We start from the raw sequence: 17,827 nt of genomic DNA on the forward strand, positions 1-17,827 counted from the left end.
ATCTGGGGTTTATGTATAGGGGGTATGGTCTCGGGTTTGTATACCGGGAGAGTCAGGTCTGGGGTCTGTAAGTAAGAGGGGATCTGGGGTTTATGTATGTGAGGGTATGGTCTCGGGTCTGTATACAGGGAGAGTCAGGTCTGGGGTCTGTAAGTAAGAGGGGATCTGGGGTTTATGTATAGGGGGTATGGTCTCGGGTCTGTATACCGGGAGAGTCAGGTCTGGGGTCTGTAAGTAAGAGGGGATCTGGGGTTTATGTATGTGAGGGTATGGTCTCGGGTCTGTATACAGGGAGAGTCAGGTCTGGGGTCTGTAAGTAAGAGGGGATCTGGGGTTTATGTATAGGGGGTATGGTCTCGGGTCTGTATACAGGGAGAGTCAGGTCTGGGGTCTGTAAGTAAGAGGGGATCTGGGGTTTATGTATAGGGGGTATGGTCTCGGGTCTGTATACCGGGAGAGTCAGGTCTGGGGTCTGTAAGTAAGAGGGGATCTGGGGTTTATGTATGTGAGGGTATGGTCTCGGGTCTGTATACAGGGAGAGTCAGGTCTGGGGTCTGTAAGTAAGAGGGGATCTGGGATCTATGTATAGGGGGTATGGTCTCGGGTCTGTATACCGGGAGAGTCAGGTCTGGGGTCTGTAAGTAAGAGGGGATCTGGGGTTTATGTATGTGAGGGTATGGTCTCGGGTCTGTATACAGGGAGAGTCAGGTCTGGGGTCTGTAAGTAAGAGGGGATCTGGGGTTTATGTATAGGGGGTATGGTCTCGGGTCTGTATACAGGGAGAGTCAGGTCTGGGGTCTGTAAGTAAGAGGGGATCTGGGGTTTATGTATAGGGGGTATGGTCTCGGGTCTGTATACCGGGAGAGTCAGGTCTGGGGTCTGTAAGTAAGAGGGGATCTGGGGTTTATGTATGTGAGGGTATGGTCTCGGGTCTGTATACCGGGAGAGTCAGGTCTGGGGTCTGTAAGTAAGAGGGGATCTGGGATCTATGTATAGGGGGTATGGTCTCGGGTCTGTATACCGGGAGAGTCAGGTCTGGGGTCTGTAAGTAAGAGGGGATCTGGGGTTTATGTATAGGGGGTATGGTCTCGGGTCTGTATACAGGGAGAGTCAGGTCTGGGGTCTGTAAGTAAGAGGGGATCTGGGGTTTATGTATAGGGGGTATGGTCTCGGGTCTGTATACAGGGAGAGTCAGGTCTGGGGTCTGTAAGTAAGAGGGGATCTGGGGTTTATGTATAGGGGGTATGGTCTCGGGTCTGTATACAGGGAGAGTCAGGTCTGGGGTCTGTAAGTAAGAGGGGATCTGGGGTTTATGTATAGGGGGTATGGTCTCGGGTCTGTATACCGGGAGAGTCAGGTCTGGGGTCTGTAAGTAAGAGGGGATCTGGGGTTTATGTATAGGGGGTATGGTCTCAGGTCTGTATACCGGGAGAGTCAGGTCTGAGGTCTGTAAACAAGAGAGGTGTGGTCTGGGGTCTGTAAATGGGAGGGTTCTGGTCTGCGCTCTATAAATAAGGGGGTTTGTCAGGGGTCTGTAACCAAGAGTCGATTAGGGACTTGTATATGGAGGGGGGTATGGTCTGGGGTCTGTATACAGAGGCAGTCTAGTCTGGGGTCTTTAAACAAGTGGGTTGTGGTCTGGAGTCTGTAAATGAGAGGGTTCTGGTCTATAAATGGGAGTTTGTCTGGGGTCTGTTAACGAGAGGGGATCTGGGGTTTGTGTATGGGGGCGGTCTGGGTTCTTTATATGGAGGGTATAGTCCTGGGTATGTATATGGAGGTTATTGTCTGGGGTATTTATATGGAGGTTATTGTCTGGGGTATGTATATGGAGGGTATAGTCTGGAGTATGTATATGAAGGGTATAGTCTGGGGTCTCTATTCATGAGGGGGAAGTCTGGGGTGGAGTCTGTATACCACGTGAGTCTGGCCTGGGATCTGAATATAGATTGGGTCTAGTGTGGACCCTAGGACTGGGCTAGGGTCTATATCTTTATGTGTGGTCTGTATTTATTTTGGGGTTTTCTGAAGGGGGTCAGATGTACTGTAAGTGATACCCCGTAGCTTGGGGAGAATCCTATATAAATGGGTGGGGCTTAAGGAAATTTTTTGAGCTACGTGTGGCACTTTTTGTTCCCATCTTTGGAATCTCCCTGTTGTCCCCCAATGAGACCCAATAGAGCGTATGTAAAGGAGACACACCTATATTTTTAAATATCACCATATATATGAAATCAAACCTTCTCGTTGATGTTCTTCAGGTCTAACGTGTCCGTTTTCGCCTTGAGATCATTTAGGGCCCGGCGGTTGGCTGCGTTCCTCCGGTTGAAGTCGTCTCGTTTGTGAACCATGAGCTGCTCCGTTTTGTCTCTGGTTTTGGCAGAATCGCTGACATGGCTGGGGACACTTATCACGGAGGCATTTACTAGCTGCTCGGCCCCTCTGGACCGCGCGAAGGACTGGTGGATGCTGTCGTACGCTCCTGTATTGAGATAAGACAAGATATGTCATGGGTGTAGCCGCAGGCGAGTGTGATCCCAGATATACTCTATTCTATAATGCAAATACCTAAAAAGTTGGAGTTCTTTAGTACGTCCAGCTGATGAGCCCTCTCTTTGGCCGTCATGTTTAGGCTCCGAACTTCCCTTTCCAGCTCGGCCAGGTCATGGTTGGCATCGAAATTCTCATCTTGTACGCTGGTGAGTTCTCCTTCCAGTTGGGTCAAGGTCTCGGTGGATTCGTTAATTTTATTTCTAAAATGGAAAATATATGTACGTTAAGGGATGTTTAACAAATTCCTTGGAGACCCAAGACGCATCATGGCACTGGAGAACCTGAAAGTTGTCCTCCATGATCCTTTGACATCATGGACCTCCACCAGTTGTGCCATTTATTGAGGTGGAACAGGTGTAAGAGAGTGTCTACCAGCACTAAGACTTCTGAAGGTCAAGTTCTGGGTGAGATATCCGGTTTCCGAAAAAAGGATAGTCCAAACCCAAGGAGAGGAGTGAATTGATCTGCCCCATGTTTGATTTTCCCATCCATAGGATACAATGGGGGAACTGAGTCAAGGGACTGTAATAAGTTAGGAGAGGCCATCTGATTGGTGAGGGTCTGATCAACTGACAGGAGGAGCCGTGATGCCCCTTAGCGCTCTACATTTGATAGTGGTTGTGCCTGGTATTGCAGCTCAGTCACATTGACTTGAGTCGGACCACCACTGATGGTTCATCCAAGGGCTCCCCCTCATAGTCTATATAAAGTGATGCCATTAGTTTCCACTGACCGTAGGTCATCCATGATCTTCATCAGGTTGGTCACTGACTCCACGGTGGCGTTGCGGGCCTTTATGATTTTGCGGGCTCTGGAAAGCTTCTCTTGGATCTCCTTAAAGTTCTTCTTGTAGGTTCCATCCACGCCTGTCAGATGGATATCCTTAGCTCGACGTATCAAGTCTCGGCTGTGGGTCGCCAAATCCTGAACGATACGGTCCCAGTCTCCGAAGCATTCGTGGCAGGGCTGACAGTCAGGGAACTGTCCGGCAAACCCCCGGGCGCACTGATCACAGCGCACACCCGAAACTCCTTGGCGACAAGTGCAGTGGCCGGTGGCGCGGTTACACTGTGGTGACTGAATGCCTCGACGGTCGCAGTCGCAAGCTGTCAACAGAAAATGAACATGGTGGATACGGTGTTCGGACTGGACGACATTCAGACATCAGTACATGGCTCTGGGACAGATGAAGCTCATATTTCTGATGCTCCATGTGACATTTAGGCCGCGGGCCGCAATGCACGAACACCCACCCTGGGGCAGCCGCAGCGGATCGCGGACCCATTCACTTTAATGGGTCCGCGATTCGGCTGTTCCGCAAAAAGATAGGACATGTTCTATCTATTTGCAGAACAGAAGTATGGGACGAAACTCCACGGAAGCACTCCGTAGGGTTCCGCTCCGTGCTTCCGTTCCGCACCATTCCGCATCTCTGGATTTGCGGACCCATTGAAGAGAATGGGTCCGCATCCGTGATGCGGAATGCACACGGAACGGTGCCCGTGTTATGCGGTCCGCAATACCGCCACGTTCGTATGCAATAAGCCTTAGGGCCGTAGAGGCTGTAGGTAAAGGATTGACCAGGATTAAGAAAACATGGCTGCGGACCGCACATCGTCGACACTATAATAGAAAACGCCTTTTCTTGTCCGCAGTTGTGGACAAGAATAGGACATGTTCTATTTTTTCCGGGAACGGAATTGCGGATCCGGAAGTGCAGGTGCGGACAGCACATAGTGTGCTGTCCGCATCCGTTCCGGCCCCATTGAAAATGAATGGGTCTGCACCCGTTCCGCAAAATTGCGGAATGGATCCGGACCCAACTTGCGGACGTGTGAATGGACCATGTTAGATAAGTGAGGGTCTGAGCTACAAGCCCCTCAACTAGCATGACCACGTTGAGGAGAATTATGTATGAGGCGACGCTCAAGAGTGTGCTCATATCCAGCTGCTTTTCGATAATTTCCATGGTCCTAAGTAGAGCAGTGAGGCACATGCTAGAAGTTCGGAGGGGGTTTCTGGGGTGGAATACTCCTTTAAATTAAAAATAATTCACCAAAACGTTGCAATGTAAAGGAAGTAAAAAGTTATGCACTAAGTAAAGGGAAAGAAATGGAGGTCATAGTGTGATATATGGAAGGGCATGTTACCTCTGCACTGAATGTTTGGGTTCCCCCAATAGTTCTCCTGACATTCTGTGCATGTGGAGCCCCCAAATCCGGGTCTGCACTGACACCTTCCTGTGAACTGAGGGAGAGCGGATAAGAAATCAGTAGGCGACGTCACAATATTTATGTGTCCGGCATTTCCTTTTTTTTTTTCTTATTTTACTGAATATTAAAAAAAAATCTAAATACATTAAAATCTATTTTACAAGAATTCCAATCCAAAAAATGTCCACATATTTAATATAAAATACCACAATTTACCCAACCCATGGAACCAGCAAGAACAATCCTATGTCCAGGGAGACCTAATCATTTCCCCTGCATAGGGGCGGCTCTTCCTTCTATAACAGATCTGTTCATATTTTTTAACCCCTCGGCCATTCCGGCTTAAAATAATTCTTTGCTGATATTTATAAGAGGATGAGGACGATCCTCAGACTAAGGGCTCATGCAAACAGCCGTGTGTCGGCCAGGCCCGTATTGCGGCCCACAAACAGGGGGATCCGTCTGTGGAATCTGCACAGATGTTGCCGTGCACTGGGGAACGCAAATTGCGGTCCCTAGTGCACGGAACGGCCGTGTGCATGAACCCTAAAGGGGGCGCAGTGCTGGCCCCTGTCTGTTTTTCCAGGCTTCTGCAGGGAACTGCATTGCTGGCACATTCAAATCAATGGATCTGTGCTGGCAGCTGCATTTTCCTACATAGCTGGGGCTGCAGCACTGTTTCATAACTCACTTCCTCCCCCTCCCTGCACAATGACCTCTGCACCGGTCACAGAGCATGCTCACAACACTATTCAGCCAGTCTACAGGTTTCAATGGTCCATGTGGCTGCTGTAAAGCAAATCTCTGAATGCTGTTAACAGCTCAGGAACCATGGCTGTCCCCGTAATCATAGACAGAAAACAGAATTTAAAAAAATGACCATCGGGGAAATAAAAACAGATGAGATAAAAAAAATATGTATTATTGGCTGGCATGTCCGGAAAGGTGACGGGTCCTCTTGCTACAAGGTATCTGCTAGCCATTAGATTGTCATTGGTCCAACTGCTGGGACCCTCACCGATCCGGAGAACGGAGGTCCTAATGGAGTGACAGGTCGACCATGTGCCCTGCCCTATTCACTCTATGGGACGGCCAGAAATAGCGAAGGAGTCAATGCCCTGGGGTCTCCACCATCTCATCGTCCATCCTTACAATTCAGCTCATACTGATATTAGGTGACGCCTGGGGTCCTATTTGGGCACTGTTACTTGGGTACTCCGCCGAACCATCTGCTGCCCTCCTTTTGGCGCAGTTATTTGGGAAGGATATATTTTTCTTCTATTTTGACTCACCTCGTTACAGCTTAAGCCGAAAGAGTTGTGGGGGTCGCAGTTGCAGGGGACACACCCCTTTCCACTTGCCAGGTTCCAAAAGTTGGGACTACAGCGGTCACAGCTTTGACCCTTGACGTTAGGAAGGCACTGGCACTGCCCGCCTGTTCTGTCACACACGCACTCCTCCCTGGAGCTGCACTGGCTGCGGTCCTCCCCCAGGTGATTACATACACACTCTGTAACGGGGAGAAGAAAAGCCCGGATAATATTTCTTTCTAGAGATCTAGAAGTGATATGATGTAATTATTTCAACCTCCACTAGAGGGGGCTAAGAAAGCTTTTTTTTTTTTTTTTTTGTTCTGTATATTTTTTTGATTTTACAATTTTTTTTTAGTCCTATTATGGGACTCCCATTTTGCCCAAAGATCTCCGGCTGCCATGGTAAGCGATCCTAATTGGATCACATCATGGGGGTGATGAGAAATCCTTCCCTCTGTAAAGCGCTAGGTACCGCAGTCGCATGTGGCTGTGATATCTAAAGGGTTAAACAGCCAGGATGGGGGGGGGCCCCTCTGATCCCAGCTGTTAGTAGGATCTTCGGCGTTATCACACACCTGTACCTGTACAGAACTTGTGCTACAGCGCTGTAAAAATATTTATTGGAGGTCATTAAGGGGTTAAAAATGAACTTAAATAATAGATCAGTATACAGTGAGCTCCCTCTGGTGGGGACTTCAGGCAGACAGGGAGTTATATTTTTAAATCTACGTCCGCGCTGCGGATTTGGAGCTCAGAAAAAGGGAGGATATTTTGGCGAATCAATCTAATTAACAGATTGGTTTTCACGTTTTAATTACCTTTCTATAATATGCAGAGGTTAAAGAGGTATTCTCATCTGGACATTTATGGCATATTCATAGGATATGCCAAAAATGTCCTATAGGTGCTGGTCCCACCTTTGGGACCTGTTCCTATCCGAAGAACAGGGCACCATGCTGCACATGCGCAGCGTTTTCCATACATCGCTGTTGGTTTGCTGAAGATAGCACAGGCTCGTCTATTTTCGGACTTCCCATAGCAGTGAATGGAGGAGCTCTCGCACATGCGCAGTGTCCTATCCACTCACTGCTATAGGACTTTCCAAAATAGCCATGCCTGTGCTATCTTCAGTAGACCCATAGCAGTGAATGGAGAAAGCTGCGCATGCACAGCATGTTCTTCCTTCACGACAGGTACCCCGTTCTTCAGATACGATCAGGTCTTAATGGGGGGACTGCACCTAGTGGACATTTTTGGCATATCGATAGCATGGGAAAATCCCGCTAACACCGACAGTAAAGTCAGTGTTTTGCTCTGATACTTTGTTACTCACTATTACAGTTGCGTCTCGAGGCGTCGCCGTAGTAGCCGACCCGGCACTGCTCGCAGAACCTCCCTTCTGTGTTATACAGGCACTTGAGGCACTGTCCGGTACGACGGTCGCAGGACCCCGTGTCCGTCATGTCGATGTTGTTGTTGCACTGGCAGGGAAGGCACCGTCCTCCAACTTGAAAGGGATTCCCATAGAAGCCGGGGGCGCACTCGTCACATCGGGAACCTGGCGGTGACAACTGCTTGTTATTGAGGGCACGTAGGCAAGGGTTAAAATTAAACCAATAAACGTGATGAGTAATGAATGTGAAGGCCGCTACCTAAACACCGAAATATCCTATGTATTGTAATATGGGATGAAGCAGCATCCCTCAGGTAAGGGGGACACTTGGCAGTAGACAGCGCTCAGCGGGCTGGGGGGGGGCATATTGGCATTTATCCCCTGCTAGGCCCCGCCGAGGATAATAGTGCTCTCCTTTCACACAGACTTCCTTCTTCTAGGCCAAGAACGGTACAGGAAGGGGAGGTGACATGGATCAATCTCTGATTGGATGGTCTCTTGTAACTTCCTGTCAGCTGACTGGCACTATGGTACTATTTTCTAGAAGGTATGACCAGGGCTGGTTTAGAAGGCATGATTGAAGACACCAAGGGTTGGACTTCTATTTACACTGTCGGTGAGCGACGTGTTCTCTCTTTGAGTGGTCAGAAGACCCCAACGGCCATAAACCTGTAAAGATCCTTGTCCAGTTCTTGGGACAGCAGACCTTAAAGCCTCACGTCAACCCACCTCATAGCTCCTTAGGGTCCTGGTCCTACAGCAACGTCATGAACCACATTCTAGAGATGGGAGCCATGACTGGCAACAGGTTCATAACAACTGTGACTGAGGCCAAGAGCCCTATGTACTACTATGCCTCACCATACATGTGTGCCAAAAAAAAGTTGCATTTTGTGTGACTGGACATTGCCCAACTCCATAGAAAAAACTTACGCAAGGAAAGAAAGGATTTGAAACAAGTATTATACGAAATGTGACTCGAGCCTCACAACACTATCAATGGGCATCAATGGTGGGTACAGCTTAGCATAAATGGTTATAATAGTCCAAGCAATGGTTTGAGTCCTTGGTCATTGCTCACCAGGACCCTTAGATATATACCTCTTATGGTCCACGGGACCTGTCTGCATTTTGGCTTATTCAGGCAGCATTTGGATCCGGTAGTTACTAGGGATAAAATAACGGGTCTATAGTTCAGGTAGAGGTGAGTGTAGGATCAGGCTGGGGAATTGTGCTCATGGTTCAGCCAGATATGAGCTGTGGACATAATCGGTGAAATGTGCGGAGCCAACTGTGATCTGTACATCGTTCAGCCAAATGTGATGTGGACTTCTGTGGGTGTTTCAGATATTTTTGTTAACTTTTCATCTTCTGGTAGCTGGGTCCAGGAAGTACATCAGCCATTTGTAGCAGGTGTGGAGCTACGTTTGTCACTGAGTCACTCAGGCTTCCTCCTCTCTCCTTTTTGGTTCCAATTGATGACCATTAAATATCCCGCCCCTGAGGAGAACCCTGAACACTTTCTCTCCACCCATTAGGCCAATTCCCCGCCCCTGAGGAGAACCCTGAACACTTTCTCTCCACCCATTAGGCCAATTCCCCGCCCCCGACGGAAGCCCTGCACATTTTCTCAACACCCAGTATCAAAGAGGATGGGATCATCGGGGCTAGGCCCCTGACTCTACAAGGGCCACACTACTGCCACATGATATTCCTCTATTGTACCGTCAGTCTCTGTTATTCATGTGGCCCAATTTTCGATCTTCATTGGATCATCATAGGGGTGGGAAGGCATTTATGGGTACCACTGCAATTGCTAAATCAGCTATGGATAGGGCTTCTGTAGGACACCCTGTCCTGTAAGGGGCCTGCCCTAGAGATTAAATTAAAGTGATTTTTCAACAGGGGTAAAAAAATATTGGGAAAGGGTAAAAAAAATACAATAAGAACTACTCACCTGACCCATTCTTTGCCACCCTTTTCCAACACTTACCGAGTCCCTGGCGGACTCTACTTCCTGGTCCCGTCTCTCAACCCACAGGAAATGCCTGAGCAGCCAATCACCGGCTGAGGCAGGTCACCACTGTGTCTAGTGGTAGGCTGAGCAGGCATTTCCATAAGGGGCCAGGAAGTAGAGACCATCGGGGGCCCAGTAAGCGTCGATACAGGATCAGCAAGGGATCGGTAAGGTGAGTTTGATTTCTTTTTTTTTTTATCCTACTCTGAGCTCTTTCCCAATATTTTACATCTCAGTGGACATCCCCTTTAAGCTGCCCATACATTTTAGAACGCTCATTTGGCCACCGGGTATTCCTCCTGAAACCCCCCATTACACATGCACACTTGGCTCAGCAGAGCGTGCGTGTGTTCTCAATAGGGAGAGGGGAGTAAGAGCGCTGTCGGACATCTCCTTGTGAACAAAAGAATCGGGCATGTTGAAATCTGTCTGCCCGATCCTTATCTATCCCGATATCTGCCATCTGGAGAGTCGAGACCTCCCCATAGACATGAGATAGGTGACCGCTCCCCGCCAAAATCTGATCTTTGGTAAGCTAATGTGTATGGCCACCTTAAGGAGAGGATTCATCATCCTGAGGAAGAACGTCAGTGATGAAGTATTCGCGACGTGTGGTTGAGAAGCTTTAGTACAGCAATTACGACACAATGATTACGATTTAGTGTGAGGACAACTCCAGAGGAAGAAGCAGATGGGGTTACACCAAGCCAGTGTGTGCAGATATACCTTTAAAGGGAACCTGTCACCGGGACTTTGTGTATAGAGCTGAGGTCATGGGTTGCTAGATGGCCGCTAGCACATCCGCAATATCCAATCCCCATAGCTCTGTGTGCTTTTATTGTGTAAAAAAAACGATTTGATACATATGCAAATTAACCTGAGATGAGTCCTGTCCCAGACTCATCTCACATACAGGATTCATCTCAGGTTAATTTGCATATGTATCAAATCAGTTTATTTACACAATAAAAGCACACAGAGCTATGGGGACTGGGTATTGCGGATGTGCTAGCGGCCATCTAGCAACCCATGTCCTCAGCTCTGTACACAAAATCCCGGTGACAGGTTCCCTTTAATACTCTGGCCAAATATCTATATGGCCAGGCGCTAAGGCTTACACCGCCATGCCCCCCCCCCCCCCTTTCATTGCAGCTTCCAGTAGTAGCCCCATGTTGTATCCTTTCACAGGTGGTAGTCACTACCCCACCCCAAAATTTTTTTAGAGTTTGTTCCCTCATCTAATGAAACTAGTTAAGGTGCGCGATCTATGATCTGTGCTTGTAGCGGAGACCAGTAAAGGAAAGCCATGCATTGGGGTGGGTGACAAGGCCATTTACTCACGCCGGGCCCCTCCTGACCTCTTTACCAGTCCTGAGAAGAGAAACGATAAAAAAAATATACTGCACGGAAGGTTCACAGATGATATACTGTATCCCACAGAACACGCTCATTGGGGTATTAGTCCTTCAGGATTAATAGGACATAACATACCGTCATATAGTGTGTATATACAGCAGGTTAGAGCTCAGGAGCCTGTAAGGAAGATTTCCTGGTTTTATAAAAAAAAATATAATTGGGCCCTGGGCAAAGGTTTCCTCGCTTTTTCTCATCATAGAATAGTACTGCCATACAGTGTCCATGTAATACCGCTATCTACATCCCACATAATACCGACATACAGTGCCAAAATAATCTGAAGTATTCAAATATTACTCCCACACATAATATACAGCTAAAGCCGAGTTCACATCTGCACTGAGCTTTCCATTCTGATCCGCCAGAAAAATGAGAAATAACGGATCCGTCTTTTTTTTTCAGCATCGGTTTGTGCGAGTTCCGTGAGAGATCCGTTATTTTTGGCAGGAGAAAAAGTTTTTTGCATGCAGGACTTTTTCTCCCGTCAAAAATAAAGGTCAGTTCACACCAACGTTTAACTTTGAGGGTACGTTCTCGTGATGAGTTTTGAAAGTCCGCCTGCAAAATCCATGCGTGGCCCCTAAGGGTCGGTTTACACGGGGATTTAGGAGCGTTTCCACCTCAAAACGGACTCCAATTCATTTCACTGGAAAGCAGCACTTGCTTTTTTATTCTACGTGGAAATAAGAAGTAGCGCGCCCCATCTTGGGGGCGGAATCCGCGCCGAATCTCCCATAGAAATGAATGGGAAACATCCAAAAAAAAGCTCCATTTGTGTCCACGCGGTTTTTGTGAATTTTCTGCACCAAAAACCAATAGCTGAAATTACAGTTTCGTATTGATGTGAATACTGAATAGTTAAAAAAACAAAACACACATTAAAAAAACAGACGAAAAACCGCTCTAAAGAAAAACACGCGCGGATTCTGCGCTGAATTTTGTTGGCAAATTTTTTTTAATCCATTGTGTGAACATACCTTAAAGGGGTTGTGTCATCGCAGACAGACAATGGGGGCATATAGCTAGGATATGCCCTCATTGTCTGATAGGTGTGGGTCCCACCGCTGGGACCTGCACCTATCTCATAAATGGAGCCGGCAAAGCCCTTGCGGGTGCACCGCGCGCGGCTGCCCTCCATCCATTTCTATGGGGCTGCTGAAAATAGCTCGTACCCCCATAGGAATGAATGGGAACGGAGGCCGCACAAGCGCTGTGCGCTCCTATTCATCTCTATGGGGAGTTTGAAAGTACCCGAGCGTGTCAGTTGGCTATTTTCGGCAGGCCAATAGGAAGGCTTGGTGGTGGCCGGACTCGGCATCGCCAGCCACCACCACTTTGCCGGCCTTGTGTTTGGCTTTGTTTTAGAGATAGGTGCAGGTCTCGGAGATGGAACCTGCACCGGTCAAACAATTGGGGGCATATCCTAGCGATATGCCCCCATTGTCTGAGATGGGAATACCCCTTTAAGGGTAAGTTCACATCTGCTGCATGCCTGATCCGACATGAATGCTGGGTTTCCGCCGGACAAAAACCATTGCACGCATCAAGTTTTCTCTGGCCGAAACCTGGCATCTATACCAGAAAGCAACCGGATCACAGCTGGACCCCATTATAGTCAGTTGAAACCAGCAGTGCCGGATCGGCAGAAAACCGGCAGTCTGCGCTCGGCAGTCTGATCCGCCAATCTGACACAAACTGATCACAATTAACGCTCAAAATAAGACGGATCGGTTATTTTAAATTTTTCTGTTCTGACAGATCAGAACGGAAAGTTCGGCGCAGATGTGAATGAGCCCTAAATATCAGTGCGGTTCTCTTTTACCTAGGGTGGCCCCTTCCTCAGTTTGAGGTGTGACGTGGCATTTTGGGCAGCCAAGGGTGGTCTGCCCAGTTTGCAGTGCAGTCTTGTAAGATTATAGGCACTGTTAGTGTGAAGGGTCTAGAGTAGTTGTCATGGGGGACAGGGTCAGGAGAACATATTCCTCCCTATCTGTGTGGATATTTCCTTGGTGAACGGTTTTCTAAGTGTTACTTACTGGGTGTATATCATCTGTCGTAATGGAGACCACCTTCCACCTGCCCTGGAGGGGAAGACTCACCTGTATAGCCCTGGTTACAGTTACAGATGACCTGCCGCGATCGAGGGTCTTGATGACAGGACACAGCAAAGTGTCTCCCACTGTTGGGACCCTCGGGGCAAGGACACGGCCGGCAGTGATCACCAGATCCCAGCACGGGATTTCCGAAGTATCCAGCCGAACATCTGGAGAAAAAGAGACAGTTCTAGGATATTTCAGGTTCTGATTTAGAAAATGCAATGAAATAGCGATTCTCAATACTCTGCGACGTGCCGTTCCTTTGTTATTCCTCCTGGAAGTGTATGATAAATAGGGCGCTGCCCTTGCAGGAAGGCGAGTCCGTAGACACTGATGCTGACCCGCTCATTAACGCGGAGAATGGTAAAACCCAGTCGTAAATGTACGCATACATTTCCAGGAGGAATAACAGAGGGGCGGCACAGTGCAAAGATCCCAAAAAGATACCTCAGAAATCTCCTTCCCTCGATTAGATCTGGGATGTCGAGAATTTGAAAAACATGGCTGCCATCTTCTATAAACAGCGCCACTCCTGTCCACAGGTTGTGCGTGGTACTGCAGCTCAGTCCCATTGACTTCAATGGAGCTAAGCTAACCAATATCAGTCACAACCCATGCGCAGGTGGACAACCCCTTTAATCTGTAGTATTAACAGGTAGCAGTCTAATAGTCACCTCTCGCATCTGTCTCCTGTAGTGCTATCCCGACAGTTCAGACAGGCGCCCGTCTTCTGGTCGCACTCTTCTGAATGCCCGTTGCACAGGCATTTCCTGCAGTTAGGGAAGCCCCAGTGGCCTGGTTGGCACCGATCACACTTTGATCCATAGGCACCGGTCCGACAAGGGCATTGCCCATTATACTGGTCACAGAAGTTGTGGCTGGCGCCCTCTAGATTGCAGTCACAGCCTGCGGCGTAATATAAAGACGTCATATAACCTACAGCACAGGTAGGTAGCAAACAATTGGCATTCATTTCCATTAAGGGTCTTTACTTTTGCAGCCGGATGGTCCAAATCCATAAGTCCCAGGGGCGCATCGGTCACAGCGGCGTCCAATGACGTTGGGTTTACACCGACACTGGCCGCCATTTTGGTCACATTCTGAACTCAGTGATCCTTGAGGGTCACAGTTGCAGGCTGGAGAAGGTAATTGAGATTAGTCCGTAATTAGAAGAACATGTCCGTTTTCGTACACAAACAGCGCCACGCCTGTCTGTGGGTTGTTTCTGGTACTGCAGCTCAACCCGGGGCTGTGCTGCAATACCACATACAACCTGCGGACAGGTATGGCGCTGTGTTTTCCATGCAGCTACTGAGTTGACTACGTTATTGTCCCATCTATGGACAGTTTGTTTATCCACCACTAGGGGGCGCTGAAAGTCTAAGAGCAAATTTTCTGGCCGTGAACAGTCAGTATTATCCAATATACGCTAGTACTGCCAACTCACCCAGGGCGCCCTCATGAAGGATGGCCGACATACTGGTGATCAATTTGGAGCACACCTCATTGGTCGATGATTTTTGGACACTGCCGCTATTGCTGTGGCAGCGGAATCGCTCGAATGCATCCTTACGCTGAATGGAAGCCGAGTCTCCTCCGATAAACATCTCCAGAGAGGAGTAGCGTGGGACAAGAACCAACTGGGGGAAGAAGATGGAAATGATAAAGACTACCTCACTAAGGCTACTTTCACACTAGCGGCAACCTTTTCCAGCGGGTGAACAGCCTGCCGGATCCGTGATGCTGCTAGTGCACGTGTGCCGCTGGAGGTCCGCTCCGGCCCCTATTGTCGTAGTTTTTATTCCGGACGCCTCTCGGAATGTTTGCCGTGCTGCTGCCGGAACTCTGGCCCGACCCCATTATAGTCATTGGGGCTGGAGCGGACCTCCAGCGGCACGTGTGCACTAGCATGGATCCGGCAGGCGAACAAGGCTGCTGCTATTGTGAAAGTAGCCTAAGAGGCATATGTAGAAGAAAAGGGGCCCCATAGCAAAGATCAAAGTGGGCCCCCATTATGTTGCTGGGGTTTGCCACTCAATCCTCAAATTCCATGCTTGTTAACAATTTGGCTCCTCAGGGGAGGGGAGTTCTGCACAGGTTCTAGCCAATAAGAGGACGGGACCAGGGGCAGGAACGGCCAGAGACCCTACAGGGAAATTTCCTGGTGGGCCGATGCCCAGAGGGCCACCTAAGCCGTCCTCTTGGCCAAAAGCCGGGTACATAATGATCTGATACTCTCTAGGCAGTAATGTGGTATCTAGGGCCACTTTTAGTTTTATTTTTTTCACTTTAACTTCCCACCTTTATGGTATCTCCATGCTTGTTCTCACTATATAGCGGTTTATGTAGAGCTCCAGTGATACTCACAGAGTCGATCAGAATACTGGCTCCTTTAACTCTCTCCCGAGAGCTGTATCTGGTGAATTCAAGGCGAATGGTGTAACTGACCCCGCGCTCCAGGCAGATTGGCTGAGGCAGAACAGCATGTCTGCAAAAAATCATAATCAAAGGAGGGGTTAAAGGAGAACTACTACACCTGTCAGCTTGCCGCTGCACTGCACCCATGTCCCTATGACTAAATCACCGCCGGATGGTGTCAGGACCCGATGCAGGAGCAACGCGGGTTAAGCACATGGTGCGTTTTTGGATCAGAGGGTTTATTCCTTTATGTCCCATTTGGGGTCTGATATTATTTATGGGGTGTAGTCTGGGGTCTGAACTTAATTTAGGGCTATGTTCTTGGGTATGATAGCAATATAGGGGTTTGGTCTGAGGTCTGAATATATTTAGAGGGTCTGGGTCTGATCGTTAATATTGTAGTCTGGTCTGGGGTCTAAATAGGTTTAGTCTGGAATCTGAAATTAAATTATAATTAAATTGAATACATTTATTAATAATTAAAATGTAATAAATTTAATAATAAATAATTTATATTATTATTATGGGGGTCTGGTTTGGTCTGAGTTTGAATATATTTAGAGCGTCTGGTCAGTGTATACTGACACTGTATTTATTCTATTATCTGTATTAGTTTTATACCACTTCATGGTGACTGTCTCTGCGTGGGCTGTAGTGAAATAGGGCTGGTTTCTTCTAAAAACAGCGCCACACTTCCATCTACAGGTTGTTTATGGTATTACAGTTCAACCCCATTAACTTCAATGGAATTGAGCTGCAGTACTAGACACAACCATCGACAGGTGTGATGCTGTTTCTCAAACAAAACGGCCATGTTTCTCTCCTTTTAAACTCACCTGGTAGTGGTAGGAAGAGAAGTAGTCATCAGGTCATCAGAAGGAATGGTGTTACCGCAGGGACTGCTGGACGGAATAGGGCCCGGTCTGATAATGGATATCTTCACCTGCTGCCACCTCTCAGGAAACTGCTCGTAAATCAACAAAGGTAGACACAGTGAGAACCCTTCCATGGCAAGTTGTCCATACACAGCCATAGTATGTGGGCTTTGCAGGCCTGGGTGGTTTCAGGGCATTAATAACCAGGTCCTGGTGTCCTAGTGGGACCACACAACAGGAGAGCATTACTGTTAAGAGCATGTACCAATATTGGTAGAGTTGGTAGGAATTTTACATAAGTCCCAGGGTTGCATGAACAAGGGTCAGAGGTAGTTGTCGCACCCTCGTCCTGGTGGGCTAGGGGGACCCTCTGTCATCTAACAGGGCATCAAAAATATTAACGTCAGGTAAAACTATTGATAGGATTGGTAGAAACCTTAGATCTGTGGCAGGGATATATCTATAAAGGGTGTAGCAGTAGTCAAACTTGGGTCCTGGTGCCCTAGGGGGCCCCCTTGTCAGATAAGAGGACATCAGACATATTGACGGCATGTGATGTTATTGGTACGGTTGGTAGAAACCTTAGATCTGTGGCAGGGATATATCTATAAAGGGTGTAGCAGTAGTCAAACTTGGGTCCTGGTGCCCTAGGGGGCCCCCTTGTCAGATAAGAGGATGTCAGCCATATGGACGGTATATAATGTTATTGGAACGTTTGGCATGAATCTTACATCGGGGCCAGGGGTTTAGGTGGAGAGGTAGCAATGTCACCAAGGCCCTGGTGCCCTAGGGGTCCTCTCTGCCACATAAGAAGGCATCAGTATTAAAAAATAGTCCATGCTGCTGGAATAATATTACCTTTGGCTCATACCGGAGGACTGCCTCGTACTCCATAGAGTAGGGAATATTACTGATCTGGAACTCCAGAACTCCACCCTCAGGAACGAGAGCAAATCCCGGACCCGTCCATGTAGCAGGCTGACCCGCTGGACGCTCGCGCTCGGATACTGAGCAACCCTATGGTGGAAAGAGGGAGCAGAATGATGGAAAAGAACTGGGGTCTCCAACCTGTCGTTCTAAATCTATTGTGAAACTACAACTACCATCATGCCCTGAGAGCCTGCAGCTGCCAGGGCTTGCTGAGAGTTGTAGTTTCACAGTAGCTGAGAGTCACATGTTAGGTAACGCGGCAGTATTTGACAGTGGGATGGTGGTAAGCGATGAGCTCGTCAGGGTCTTGTTACCTGTCGTAGCAGAGCTGACTCAGCCTCATAGGAGTAATGGTCCAAGTCTATTCGATAATAGCCAGATTTGACCAGGCTACACTGCCTGCCCACCATGTTATTTCTGCACCGACACTGACCCGTCTCAGCTGCGCAGCTAATGAGTAAAAAAAAGTACATAAAAAATAAAAAAATAAAAGCAGATCAGGTTACAAAATCTTACAAATCTAACGACTTTGGCATTGTCCGAGCATGACCTATATTGTCTGTCCAGTGCTGTCACCAGTATGCAATGTAAATCTAATACACT

General features: G+C 48.1%; 1 protein-coding gene across 4 annotated transcripts in view; it reads right to left on the reverse strand.

Annotated features, from left to right (window-relative positions):
* LAMB2 (laminin subunit beta 2) overlaps nt 1-17,827 on the reverse strand; it is a 70,475-nt gene that overhangs the window by 9,738 nt on the left and 42,910 nt on the right. For 2 of the 4 annotated variants that reach the window (XM_040407050.1, XM_040407053.1), the window contains 16 exons: nt 17,539-17,674; nt 17,153-17,311; nt 16,256-16,383; nt 15,369-15,489; nt 14,449-14,641; nt 13,994-14,137; nt 13,676-13,907; nt 13,005-13,168; nt 10,831-10,860; nt 8,574-8,639; nt 7,413-7,637; nt 6,059-6,276; nt 4,704-4,800; nt 3,287-3,659; nt 2,569-2,753; nt 2,241-2,482 (listed from right to left, as the gene is read on the reverse strand). In XM_040407050.1, coding sequence (XP_040262984.1) covers nt 2,241-2,482; nt 2,569-2,753; nt 3,287-3,659; nt 4,704-4,800; nt 6,059-6,276; nt 7,413-7,637; nt 8,574-8,639; nt 10,831-10,860; nt 13,005-13,168; nt 13,676-13,907; nt 13,994-14,137; nt 14,449-14,641; nt 15,369-15,489; nt 16,256-16,383; nt 17,153-17,311; nt 17,539-17,674 — 2,713 coding nt within the window. The remainder of the gene's footprint in view (nt 1-2,240; nt 2,483-2,568; nt 2,754-3,286; nt 3,660-4,703; nt 4,801-6,058; nt 6,277-7,412; nt 7,638-8,573; nt 8,640-10,830; nt 10,861-13,004; nt 13,169-13,675; nt 13,908-13,993; nt 14,138-14,448; nt 14,642-15,368; nt 15,490-16,255; nt 16,384-17,152; nt 17,312-17,538; nt 17,675-17,827) is intronic. The other 2 variants (XM_040407051.1, XM_040407052.1) reach the window with 2 other exon arrangements.

The sequence above is a fragment of the Bufo bufo genome, chromosome 9 (genome assembly GCF_905171765.1).
Source record: "Bufo bufo chromosome 9, aBufBuf1.1, whole genome shotgun sequence".
Taxonomy (NCBI): Eukaryota; Metazoa; Chordata; class Amphibia; order Anura; family Bufonidae; genus Bufo; species Bufo bufo.